We start from the raw sequence: 13,558 nt of genomic DNA, 5'->3' as shown, positions 1-13,558 counted from the left end.
TTTAATAAAACCTTTTATTGATTTGTCAAAGTCTGGTTGCCAGACAACAGTTACAAAAGTTATCATTCAGTTTCTACCACACATTTATACATTTCTGTGCAATTCTTGAGTATACACGAATAATCCGGTCGTCTCTTCTCAAGTAAAGCAAAAAACATTCAGGGCAGAGTAACAGTAGTCAACATAAATATCTGACTTGGGAAAGAGGCAAAGAAATTCGATCATATACAACAGTCACAAAAAATACAATACATACATTAACCAGACAAAACCAACTGATTGCTGCTTGTTTTACGAGTCAGTCAGAAGTCTAGCTGTTAATGTAGAGATATTTACATATACTGTTTGTGTTCAACGTACAATAAAGAAGTAAAGGAAGTCCCGAACTTTCAAATGCAAAACTGTGTTTCCATTCCTTAACTGCTCAACTTGAGCTGGAACTGATGACGTTTGTGCACTGAGGTTCACAGAAGGAGCCAAAGCGCCCGTAGATGTCTCTGGCTCGAACAGCAAAATGATAAGTGGAGCCAGACTGGAACTGTGTCAGTGTACAGGCCATAGGCAGAGGAAGGGCCTTCACCTCCCCAATCTTCTTCCAGTGCTGCTGCAACACATTGCTGCTGGAGTTATCTTGGTGGAAGGCATAGAGGTGATAACTGTCTACAGCTGCACAGGTCCGGTCAGTTTCTGACACACACCAGGACAGAACTATACCAGTCTGACTTGGCACCAGCTTCAGCTGGGGTTGCTGAGGAAGTGAGGTCCGCTCAGCCTCTGGGGGTAAACGTGACGGTGCGGGTGCCACAGGGAGAGGGGGCAGCACCGAGCCTGTGACCCGGGTCGGGGTAGTAGTGGTTACAGCGCGGGGTTTCATGGGCGAGTCCTATGAAAGAGAAAACTATTGTCATAAGTTGGTCCACTGGCAAAATGGGCTGAATATGATCAGGACATCACAATTTCTTGAATAATTATATAATCATGCATAGAGAGAGTGTGTGGAAAGTGTGTAAAGGTTATGGAAAAGTTTTTTAGAAACAGAGACGAATTAACTTCCTGCAAAATATGACAAATGTATTTCTAAATCCTCACCAGTGGGGGGCGGTGGTGGACAGTCAACTGAGGATTGTTTTGTGGAGACAATCGTGCTCCTGTACCTGAGGACAGAGCAGACATGAAAATTAGACGTGCGGTTTATTTTAAAACTAGATCAACTGATTGCAACCAACAGCCATGATGAAATGTAAAGCACTTGTTTATGTGTTTGTCACATGTCATTTGGCTTAAAATCCTTCTTTCATGCTCTAAATATAAAGAGGTGGTCTTACTGTTGAGAATGCTGACGGTTGGAAGCGGGCGCTGGGTCGGTGAGGGGGCGGCAACAGTGGCATTTTTCACTCCTGTCACTGGAGAGCATAGAGGGCAATACTATTAGACTCACAACTGCTTTTCAATACAGTATCTGTTAGCACATAAAGAACAATTCAATGAGTTGAAAATGTATTTTATTCTACGGGGGAAAAAAAGTATGCTTCAGCCCTACCTTGCACATCATCATCATCCTCAGTGAGATCTATGACGGAGCCTTTGGGTCGCGCCGCGGCTGCTTTGGATGGAGTGGCTGCGGTTGCTTGGTTGTCTGGGAAAGGGGGGGATGTAAAAGTTGAGAAATTTAGCAAAAGAAAAAAGCAGCAACTCAACAACAAAATCAGCAAATGGTAGAGAAAGCACACTGCTGTTTAAACAATGATAATGCACATTATAAGTGAACGCTTAATGTTGCCATGTCGTTTTATCGCTGACAGCAGAAATGCCTTGACACTTTTAAACACCACAGCAATAATAATAACCACAGCAAACCCCCACCTGTCTTTGACGTCAGAGATGTCCCCTGTGGAGGTCCCGGAGCAGTGGAACCCGTAGCTGCTGGCCCAGACGTTGCAGGAGAGGAGGCTGACGACATCGCTCCGGCTAGAGAGATGGACTGAGCTGGCGTCCTGGCCGTGGTTACGGACACCCCAGCATTGGGCGTAGTTATCCCCCCAGCACCCCCCTGATAAACGGCTCGGGCCAGAGAGATATGGGTAGAGGACAACTGGCCAGTGGAGGCCTGGAGCGCTGAGACAGTAGCAGCAGCTGGGGCAGAAGCTGATGTCGTCGTGATGATGGGAGCGGGCTTGAGTATAAACGTGGTGGTAGAAGCAGTGGTTTTGGCCTTGTTGAGTGAACCGGCTGCAGACAAGGAGGAGACAGGGAAGTTGACCAGTGTTCCTGCCTGACCATTAGCCACTGATAAAGGCAGCTGGAAGAGGAGCGGCTGGCCCGAAGCCATCATGCTGTTCCCAGGGCCTGCCTTCAGCAGCAGGGTGCCTGTGGGACTCTGAGTGGTGATGCCAGCAGCCAAGGTGGTGGCAGCATTAGCAGAGGAGGTGATCAGCTGGAGGATGGGTGCCTGCTGAACCATAGTTGTGGAGGTGGATGTTGTGACTGAAGCTGGGACAGAGGCTGACAGAGCTGTCTGCGCTGGATTCACTGAGGAAAATAAGAAAGATGGCTTGTTTTAGAAAGCGGCAGGAAGTATCACTGAGATCTTCTTTTTTTTAAAACTCACATTACTTACAGACAACTAAAGGGTGTTAAACCTGAGGCAAATTATTGGTCATTATGCAGTGCCTATTCTAAACCTGCCATTTTGGAATGGGCTGTTTTCTTTGGCTTGTGTTAATGCTCTGGAGCTACTTCAGAATTATTCCTAGTCATTAGTGAGTCCTCCTCAGACTTTTCGTATTGTTTGTGTGCTGGACGTTATGTGCAGAGCATTTTATAAACAGTCTACGGTGAAGAGTGAACTTTGAAAGATTATCAAAATGATCTAGCGGATTTTGACCTGCAGTTTGACCTTGTTGCAGACCACTGCTATAGTTTATCAGATGACGTAGAATAAGACATAATCAATTCTGTCCACAGACTGAAGGCACACTGCCCCCCCACCACTGACTGCAACAGAGCACTGGTCGCAACTTTATTCTATTTTCATTAATATCAAGCGCATAGTATGTCCAAACACAAAAAATCAGCACTGCACGTTTTCAGGGGATTTACAATACAAAAGCCAAGTGTGAAGTTGAGAAGGTGAACGCTTCGCAAGATATGCGTTTCAAATACAGACAGTGTGGAATTAGTACATAGATGTCATGTATATTTTTGGCGAGGATCTCGAAAGTGAAAAACCTATCCCAGCAAACACCCATTGCAGTACCCGCATGCAGACAAATTCAATCAAACACTTATGGCAATATTTTTTATTTTCAATTTGTTTCTACAAAAACAGAATTTTTACACAATGTCTCAGTTATGTACTCTTACATTAAAAAGGCAACACATTGTGGTTCAACAATATGATAGTGGATTTGGGCCTTTAAAATATATCTTTGTGCTGTGGAAGGAAACTACATCATACAGATAAGATTACATGAACACAGAGAGAACATGCAAACTCCAATAGTAAATAAACAGGATTACGAGTAAATCCCGTAAATTTGCAGTTTGTGACACAGCTGAAAATTGTTCCACTGTATTTAATTCAGACCAACGCAACATCCGACTTGAAATAAAAATACTACTCACCAGTTGTGGTGGAGGAAGAAACTGTTGATATCTGCTTTAACTCCATGGTCCGGACTGGCCTGTTCAGAAAAATGTCTTATACTTAGAGTGGTTTAAAGGTTCAGTGTGAAGAATTTAGTGGCATCTAGTGAAGTTGCATGTTGCAGCTGAATACCCCTCACCTCAGCCTCCCCTTCCAAACATGAAAGAGAACCTGTGGTAGACTTCAGTCGTCATAAAAACTCTGGTGTTTTTCAAGTCTGGGCTACTGTAAAAAACATGGCGGCCCCCGTAGAGAGGACCCGCTCCCAATGTAATATAAAGTATTTAGATATAAAGGGCCTATTCAAGTGTAAAGAAAACAACAATTCGTACAATTTAGAAAATTACACACTAGTGAAAACCTCACTAGCATTATTATATATTCAATTTCTGCCATTAGGGGCATTTGGGTGAAAGGCATCCTTTCATCCTAAATCTTACACACTGGACCTTTAAGTACATGACAGGAAGACGAGTGAATGTGGTACAGTGAGGACACTTGAATTTATTTAATTTTCATACAGTCATCTTCGAACAACTTGTGGTATCTCATTATTTAAGAACATGTCTAAGTTTTCATTCAAGTTTTTGACTTTTTGTCAAGAACTCACCAAAGACTCGCTTTATTTCAAAAAAGGAACCTCTGTCCAGTAATGGTGATATTTAGATAATTTGAATATTTCAATGACCCATAATGACAATTGTCCCAGTATGCTTCTGTTGCTGAATCATAAAACTCATTTTTTGTATTTAACCTTTATTAAACCAGGAAAAGTCTCATTGAGATTAAACATCACTTTTACAAGAGTGTCCTGGCCAGGACAAGCAGCAGCACAATTAACAGGCTTGCAGACAAATGTATAACAATTACTAATGCAAATAAAGAATACATCACAGAATCATAAAATATCTAAAATATTCGACACAAGTCATGAACATCACGGATAAGTCGGGGACAATGTGAATCAGGCACCAGTCAAAACATCACACCTGCAAAATAACCAGCCTGCATCAAGGTCATTTAAAATAGCTTTAAATGCATCCATTGGGATTCAGCTAATTTTTTTAACTATTCCAACAGAGGGAGCAGCCAACTTAAACGTCTTTCTTCCCAATTTAGAGCTTCAGGGACAGAGAGAAAGGAGCAAAGACATAAACTTCCAGTCCTTTTTTGAAGGATTAAGAAGTTTAGGTACGACGGAAGTAGACGGAGAATAGCCTGACAAATAAAAAATTCCCGATGGTTTAGTCTACACGGGAACAAGGCGGACAAGCCAATGAAAGCATACAAGCAAATCCCAGAGCCCTAAAATGTAGTGATAGATGAAAGTTTCAGTTCCTTTCATTTTGCATTAGATAACACCCAGAGTTGTATTTTATCAGCAATCATAACTTTTAAATCACACAAAGTACGTTGTAACATTAAGAGCTAGTCGTTGCTCACAAAAAGGCCGGTTTGATTTAGGTCAGAGCAGTATATCACAGTATCATCCACATAAAAGTGGATATTTGCGTTGGAAACATTGTTGATACAAGACCGATGATACATGTAACGAATAGGAGTTAAATTTGATACCCTAGGGGAAGTGATACCTGCCAGCACGCACTGATAAGTGCTTGGTAGAAACTTTTCAAACCAATGGACAGTTTGTTCTGACAGTCCTACACTGTCTCAGTACTGCATGATCCATGTCCAAAGCGTCAAATAGGTTAATAACAAGGGCTGCAAAATCATTCACTACTCTTAAGGCCGCTGAAATTGTCAGTATTTTTTTTTACTAAAACCTGATTGATGGTAGATTGATGATATTGTTAGTAGACAATGCTACTGTATTCTCGAAAAAATTCTGGTCTTCTCTTCACTCGCAGTATTTCATTGATAACATCGCGAATCTCTCTCCAGCTGTCACAGGTTAGATGAGGGAATCGTTCTTCGATTAGCATCCTCATAGTCCTCCTTAAGTTCCTGGGGAGCGCCTCCTTGCCCAATAATCCAACGTAGTTGACTTTAGCCACCCAGTCACAGTAGACTTCATATGGGACTATGGTGCGGAATATGTATGATGCGTAGCGGTCAGCCCTGGGATTTCCTGAGCTTCGTTTGCAGTTGTTGTAAAGCACTTTTTCCAACTGGGAATTGATCGTGCGGAGAAAAATGTCAGCTCTGCATTTCCCCTCACTGAAGTCTGACAGCTTTTTTGCCATGGCAATGTGACGTGACATATCTATGTCCTCTTCCTCCTCCATTTTCTCTTCTTTCATCTTCTTCTGAATAGACAGTGCAGCAGTCTTACCAACAGAGGGCGCCACTCCTTCACTGGGCACAGGCTGTGGTTCGACTGTCTGCCGACGGAGCACGCTGTTGGGAGGAGAGGTGCAGTTTTAACTACACTCTGCACTGCCTGAGGACACGCTCAGGCTTCACATTGTAGAACGTCACAAGACTCAGGACCTGGACCCACGCGTGGTTATTTTGCAGGTGCAAAACACAAACTGGGGCATGTGTTTGTATATTCCAAACCAGTCTTAAGAAATATTTGGAGTGAGCGTAAGAGTTTAAAAAAAGCTGATCCTGAAAAAATCGAACCACAGACACGGAATCTTGGGTTTCCAAAAAGGTATGGATTTGGAGGATGTAAGGATTCTTTATTCTATCCTTTAGTTTTAAATTCAGCCTTTAGTGATTACAGATAGCAACCTGGGACAATGTCAACTAGACACGTTGTGAACGGCTCAGTGTGTATTTCTGGCTTCAGTCCGGTATTGTCACGTTCATACAAAGGCCAAATTATATTCACACAATACCAAAGAGCACACACTGCTGTATTCAAAGAAAAACATGTTCAAACACATGCTGTGAATTTTGAAAACTCAAATTATTTTATCACATATTGTAAGGATCTGGCAAACGGGAACTTGCAGTGAAGTGATCAGAATCAAATAAACCCTGTTAATGTATGTTTAAGTATATACTGGTTGAAAGGGAAATAGGAATGAAACTGCTCTAGGCATGGACACTTACCGATGAACTTGAGGGTTGTTTGCAACTGCGGCAGTCTTGGCGGCAGCAGCAGCGGCAGCAGCAGCGGCAGCAGCAGCGGCGGCAAGTGCCTGAGGAAATCAGATGAGGTGTTTTCAGAAAACGTCGCTGGCTAACCAGATAGAACGATTTTACAGAAATAAACCCAAATACAAAAAAGGATTAAGTGTCGTACCTCTTGTTTCCTTTTGTTCTCCGATGCCTGATTAGCTTCACCAAACTTTTTTGCTAATCGAGCTATTTTGGCCTAAAAAAAACATAGAAAGGTGGACTTTAGATTCGATCCTTGATAACCGTAAGGAGTGAATTACAACTACATAGAACTTATCATTAAAAACACATCTTACATTGCTGCATGTGAAATTTACTTCAGATAACAATATCATCTACTTACTTGGAGTGTGTTAATGACAGTTTGGTGTTTGGTGGCACAGTCGAGCTTGTCTACTCTGTCCTTGAGTTCTTGGAAATGCTTGTCAAAAATTGTCAGCTCCAAGACCCTCAACCGTTCATCCACTAGTTGCTGCACAATCTGAGAAAGAAGATCATGTAAAGGAGGGAAGAAAAGCACAACTATTAAAGTCCATTGCCACCGAAGCAGAGTTCATTTAGTTAGCTTAGACTTTAGGATCAAGTTTGAAAAGCAGCAGTTTATAGTTGCACACCAACCTTTTCAAGTTTGTGGTGACTACCAGCTTTTGCAGTGATTTTAAGTTCCAACTGAGCCTCCAACTCCTCATGCTCCACCTTCGGCCTCTTCCCCTCTCTTTTCACCGTTTGTCCATCTTTTTCCGTACCCTCTGATAAAGTGCGTTTCAGTCCCGAGGTCGAGCCCTTGTCCTCTTGCACTAGGAGGAAAAAATAAGACAAAGAGCTGCTTACTTACATGTTCAATGTCCTAAATCTGAACAAAGAACTTAGACCACACTAACATCTGATGGATTTCTGGTGTTTACATGGGTTTTCAGTCTGTGTATTACTACATTTCTACATCAGTTCATCTTCAAAAAGAATTATAGATATGTCATATCGATTTTATGGACCACTTTATGTTAGATTTGTCCTTTTAAGGATGACTTCATAGCTACACATTAAAAATAGCCTTTTAGCTAACTCTGTCGCCTTTACAGCAATGTTTATTAATATGTACTGTCCCTATTAAATAAATCCACAAATAAATAGAACTGAATGTTCAACTGGACAGGAAAGCAATTATAAAGTGGACTCTGATCAGAAACTAGAGAACAGTGACATAATGATGTGAACAGAATACATTTCTCATGATACAGAGGAAAATTAAATTAAAAGGTCATGATTGCAGTGATGTAGTGTTACATTGTTGGATAATAAAAGGTTGTCCAACTTCCAACTTCAAGCACTTCCACACTAAAAATTGATTGTACCTTATTTCCCTGCACCGTATAATAAATCATCATTTAGTATTGCATGAAAGTGCTCTAATTATCCTTACACGAATATCTATTAAACATTAAGTCTTGCAAACTGTGAGCTTCCTTTGTAGCATCTTAATGTGGAATTCGATATTACACATCAAAGTCAATTTTTAAGTCAGTCAAAAAGGCGTAACCCGAAAACAGATGCGCATCACCCTCAATGAAACATGTCAAATGTGACAAAAATGGCAGTTTTTGGAGTTTGATCCATACAGGGGTCATGCGGATAATTTGGTTTGTCCATTAAATCCATCTCCCGTGGTCGACCACCTTGCAATAATAAATTGTCTGAGTCCTCTTATGAGTTGTAACAGGTAACAGAGCCTACAACTGTTTCCCTGGCCTTTGATTTCATGACTACATCAGTGAAAATTAAAAATAAGAACCGTATTGAAGGACATATCTCATATTTCACATAATTTTTTATATTTCTACTGATCTTTGCGTATGTGAAAAAATGTCCACTTTCTCATACCTGTATTCGATGGCGGAGTGGATGATGGTCGAGATGGTTTTGTGATTTTTCCGATGCTAGGTTTTTTCACTTTGGTCTCCACTTTTACTGAGTCCACCTCCATCTTTTCCTCACCGATGGATCCTTTCTTCACATCTTCTTTGTTGTCCTTCTCTTCTTTTATGTTATCCTTTTTGATGGCTTTGTCTTGTGTTAGATCCGCACCAGAGGACGAAGCTGGATGAGACGAGGAGGAACAAGAAGGAGAGGAATCGGAAGTTATAGATCTAGGCGAAGAAGGCTTTTCATCTTTCATTTTGGCTGCAGAGGCCTCAGGGTCCGCGGCCTTTGTAGCATCACTATCTGTGTCCACTGGTTTTGTGCAGTCAGATACTGGAGGTGGCACTGGCGAACATGGAACCAAACCTTTAGTGGAATCCTTCTTCGAATCCACAGCTGGGTCCTCCACTGTAGTCTGTTTCTCCTGGGGATAAGAATAAATAGATAATTATTGTAAAATTTTGAGACTCACAGTCTGAACAACTCCATTATAAACCAACTAAATTGAACAATTGAAAACAATATTGCTTTGTTTATAGTGAAGAGGAAAACTTTCCTAAAAGTTTTAAAGCATTTACCTCTTTCTTTTCCACCTCTGGAATCATTTCAGTGTCTTTTTCCTGGTTTTCCTTTGATTTCGTCGGTGCTAGTGTAACAGCGTCACTTAATGACGGCAACAGGGACCCTTTTTTCTCCTCTTCCTTATCCTCCATCTTTTTCAGTTCAAAGTTTAGAGAGTGGAATGGTGATGTAGGAGATGTGGTGGGAGTTTCATCCTTTGTTTTGGGACTTTGTGAAGAGCCAGGGGAGGGTGACAGGTTTAGGGACAGGAAAGGAGCAGGAGAGGCAGGTGATGTAGCATGAGGGGAGTTTGAGTCCGAGATGTTGTTTTGCTCTTTGTCCCCTGCTTTTTGTCCGTCCTCTTTGTGAGTGCCGTTCATTAGTGGTGGCGGAGATGGGTTGGACAATCCCGGAGCTGCCGTCAACAAAGTGCTGTGAAGACTCTCCAGCTGCTGTCGATCACTGATCTTCATGGTTTTCCTGGCACGGAAGATTTTCTTCTTCTCTTCTGTCACAACGACTTCCATTGCTGCCTGCAGAGGAGAGGAGAGATTACATGCCATCAAAGGGCGTGATTAGTCTGGAAAAGATCTAAAACTCCACAGTTAGAGCTGCAAGACCAAACAGCACAGTATCTACCGCTTATGAACCTGTCCTGAACGTTACGCACTGCAAAGCACAGAAATGGCTGCAGAGTTTCTGAGGAAACACTAGAGGTCACTGTAGAGCCCTGTGGCTTCCTTGTTTTTTTCTTTTCTAGAAGGTTCTTCCTTCTCAGTAATCTGCATACCAAACTGGTCGGTTCCCCAAAAACCTGTTTCTTTACCACAAATTTGACTCAGCAATTAAGCCAGATCAGACCGATCTTTACTGCCTGATTACAGACTGCTGTATCTGTCCTGAATTGACCACAGTCAAGGTGCAGCTCAGTGAGCCAAAAGACCCTTTTTCATGTCAGTCTCAAAAACTGTAACTGGTCTGACAAATTCCCCTTGCCTTCATTTTCTGATTGAACTTTCATGTTTACCTAAGCCCCGATCCAGAGAACAGAAATGACATTGAAGTTAACAGCAGCAGCAACCCGACCTTTCTCCCATCCCCCCACCCTCCTATTGGTTCAATCCCCAGCAAATCAGAGTGGACCAACAGGGACTGTGTTGGCAGCAGTAAAGAGGTTATGCAAAACATGGAAGGATTTTCCGTACAGAGTTCTGGTGGTTGCACAAACTGCAGTGTTGAGGCTAGGTGTCCTGTTTTAAGTGTAATCATTCATTTCATGTATATGAATTTCATTCATGTTTACAGTATTTATTTCAAGGGAGCATGTGTGCTGTAAGGGACTGTGCTTAGCTGCAGTACAATTCTCATTTCTAAGTTCAGCACCACTCAAGAAATGTGCTATGATATTAAGTAACGTTCAGTATGTAAACTAATTAAAACATGCATGAATAACTCACCTTCAAGCTGAAAGGACCGCAGTCATAGATTTAGATGAGAATTCTTTGACAACCTAAAAAAAGAGAAAAAAATTGGAAAATTGTAAATGACTGCTTCTAACTATTACTACAGGATCAAGTAGGTATGAGACCAACAGACCAAGCCAATCAAAGTGTTGCCCTGTATTTAGCTTCACTGAATTATGAGGGTCTGTTTTTATCCCTTGTGTAGCAACTGAGCCATTAACTTCAAAATGAGCCCTAAACTTCAAAGACACCTATATATATATATTTGAAGGGTAACTACAAATTTAATCAAACTGGACATTCAATTCTGTTGATGACAATAAAATACATCAATACAGGCTAAAACATGTTGGACTAGAGGAATTGGGCATTGCTTACAAAGTGTCACAACTGAGTTTTGCAAACAACACATTAAACAAGGACTCATTTGTATTTCTCCTGAGCATAAACAAAGATCAAAGAAGCTTTCATACAAATCGCTTTAACCATATTTCATTGAATTTAAGCTCATAAATGTGCAGCCACAGGGGTTTGGTGACGCAGTGTGGTAATGCACCTTGATGTTGGTTGCCACCGCCAATAAACCGGAAGAAGAAGAAGAAGAAGAAGAAGAAGAAGAAGAAGAAGAAGAAGAAGAAGAAGAAGAAGAAGAAGAACTTTTACAGCATTGTTTACCCGCAAGACTGTAGTTGACAGTGGACTAGGTGTATGCTGGCACTGTAAAGCTGAGTGCATACACACAACATCCCTACTCTGCTTTCATATCAGGAAGTAGGCTCCCTGCAGTATCCTTAAAATTCCTCATTGTAAAAAACAAGTGAGACAAAACTTATTGCATAAAATAATGGAACCTGAAAAAGCATCATGCACACTCAGCATAAACAAAAAATGCGGTGCAAAAAGCGAGCACGATCTCTGCTACACTCCACATTCCAATGTTATTGCACACTGCGCAGAGCACAATCCCCCCTCCCCCATCCTGCGGCCTCATTTACTGCGCCTGGATTCAGTGCAGAAACTCAAAATGGCCGTCAGCTCTGCTTTTTGCTGCCAGCCTGAGCTCTCTGTAGCTAGCTGAGCAGGATTCTCCATCAGATGTATCAGGTGGCCGCAGCACCCTGCTAAATTAGAATTTTGCTGTTGAACTCGAAGCTTCACCAAGCTCGCAGGGTAAACAAAGTGAAGAATGTATATAAACTTAATTATACTAAACAAAAGATGTATATAAGCCATGTTACAATTCTACAAATAACAATCATAAATGTTCATCTGTCCAATACTATAATACAAGCTGCAGCTAAGCCACAACCAGTATTTTTGCAAGTTGACAGTTGCAGTTTAAATCTTGTTTTTTATGGTTTATTTATGCAATGTTCATAAACTATGAAACCATAGTAACCTCCTTTTACATTGAGCTTACATCAAGTTACCAGTTAATAAGCACATAATCAGAAATAGAGTTTTCTGCAGCTACGTCAGTGAGTCCTCCACTGAACCTGACTGGTCGAACACGCATGTGACGACAGTAACACACAGAATAGAAGGCTTACCTACCTTTCTGCATGTTATCATTATTTATTTTAAAACTTGTTTGATTGGATTTTACCTAATATCTTTTCAGTCAAGCTAAGTGAACTAGACTACCATGCGTCACAAGAATTTGTGTCACATGTGCATAGAGGCATCTGGACAGGGATGACCATTTATTTTCTCTCAAGCTACAAAATCGCTGTATGTTTTTATTTAAGTACTTTGCCTCTGCAACCCGGTTTCAACTACAAGTGATAGCTGATGAGTGGCTGCTTTACCATCACAAACTGTCCCAAACTCTGTCAAACTAGACATGTAACTAAAAAACTCCAAATAACAGAGCAGAGTGACTTTGGGGTCAGTGCAGCAGCAGGAGACAAAATTAAGCTTGTGTGATGCCAAGCAAGCAAAAACACAACATTTCAATCTTGCAGGCACTAGGAATCAAGATGATTTTAGTCCACTAACCCAAAGTAGAGGCCATTTCTGGATGGGCTACTGTACATGGACATGCATTTACAACTTGCAACCAAAAAATGTTGGTGGGGTTGTTTTCCCTGGCCAACAGGTTAAAGAGGTACCGGTACAAATGAGAGCATTTTTAATGACTGAGTTTCTGACCTGTGGATACTAATCCATTTCCAATCTTGGTTTATTGTAAACCACCCATTTTCAAAAACATATCCTTGTGCTCCATCAAACACTGGAACCTGTTCCTAACACGCAGATCTCTCTGAGTATGGGTGAACCACGGTGTGGCGTGAACAAATAAAGAGCATCCCCCAAGTTCATTGATACCCACACTAACTGTATGCGTCACCGACCGATCAATGAGGGCCAGTTTTGCCTAAAATAAAATCAAGCACCATTTTAAAGGTGAATTGTAGCTCCGACGTGTTGTTTTGTGAAAACTGCAGATGTTTTCTTCAGTTAGTCCATGTGACAAGTGATGAGGTTTCCTGCATCTTCGTCAAAGCTTTCCGCCACAACACACTGACATCTAACACTCACACAATATACCTACCACTATGACACCCCATTAAAATACTGGGGTAGCAAATGTGCGTCTATCTGAATGAGTGCAATTTTGTGGATTTGATATGCAGCCCAACAGAACTGCATAAGGATTATATGACACAAATAAGAGAATGAATGGCAAACATTATGATCGCTCGCACTAGAAATGCTTTATACCGGGAGGATATTTGTGAGATTCACAAACAGAGCGAATATCGCACCAATACAAATGTGTTGACATTGCTATAAATATATATACACATGTAGATTTTCCTGTGTGCATGAACACTCGAGGAAATGACTTCAGTTATTGATCCCGATGTGAATGCAACCA

The 13,558-nt window shown here is 41.3% G+C and overlaps 1 protein-coding gene across 3 annotated transcripts in view; it reads right to left on the bottom strand.

Moving 5' to 3' along the window:
* LOC118118259 (activating transcription factor 7 interacting protein) overlaps nt 1-13,558 on the bottom strand; it is a 29,100-nt gene continuing 15,542 nt past the window's right edge. For 2 of the 3 annotated variants that reach the window (XM_035171304.2, XM_035171312.2), the window contains exons 2-14: nt 10,672-10,724; nt 9,232-9,747; nt 8,615-9,077; nt 7,355-7,533; nt 7,080-7,217; nt 6,861-6,932; nt 6,668-6,756; nt 3,625-3,683; nt 1,864-2,529; nt 1,541-1,636; nt 1,326-1,403; nt 1,090-1,154; nt 1-883 (exon numbers count right to left, since the gene is read on the bottom strand). In XM_035171304.2, coding sequence (XP_035027195.1) covers nt 425-883; nt 1,090-1,154; nt 1,326-1,403; nt 1,541-1,636; nt 1,864-2,529; nt 3,625-3,683; nt 6,668-6,756; nt 6,861-6,932; nt 7,080-7,217; nt 7,355-7,533; nt 8,615-9,077; nt 9,232-9,741 — 2,874 coding nt within the window. In that variant the 5' untranslated portion in view covers nt 9,742-9,747; nt 10,672-10,724 and the 3' untranslated portion in view covers nt 1-424. The remainder of the gene's footprint in view (nt 884-1,089; nt 1,155-1,325; nt 1,404-1,540; nt 1,637-1,863; nt 2,530-3,624; nt 3,684-6,667; nt 6,757-6,860; nt 6,933-7,079; nt 7,218-7,354; nt 7,534-8,614; nt 9,078-9,231; nt 9,748-10,671; nt 10,725-13,558) is intronic. The other variant, XM_035171321.2, reaches the window with a different exon arrangement.

This window comes from Hippoglossus stenolepis, chromosome 2 (genome assembly GCF_022539355.2).
Source record: "Hippoglossus stenolepis isolate QCI-W04-F060 chromosome 2, HSTE1.2, whole genome shotgun sequence".
NCBI lineage: Eukaryota > Metazoa > Chordata > Actinopteri > Pleuronectiformes > Pleuronectidae > Hippoglossus > Hippoglossus stenolepis.
The sequence above is the reverse complement of the archived record's forward strand: the minus strand, read 5'-3'. Positions and strand labels throughout refer to the sequence as shown.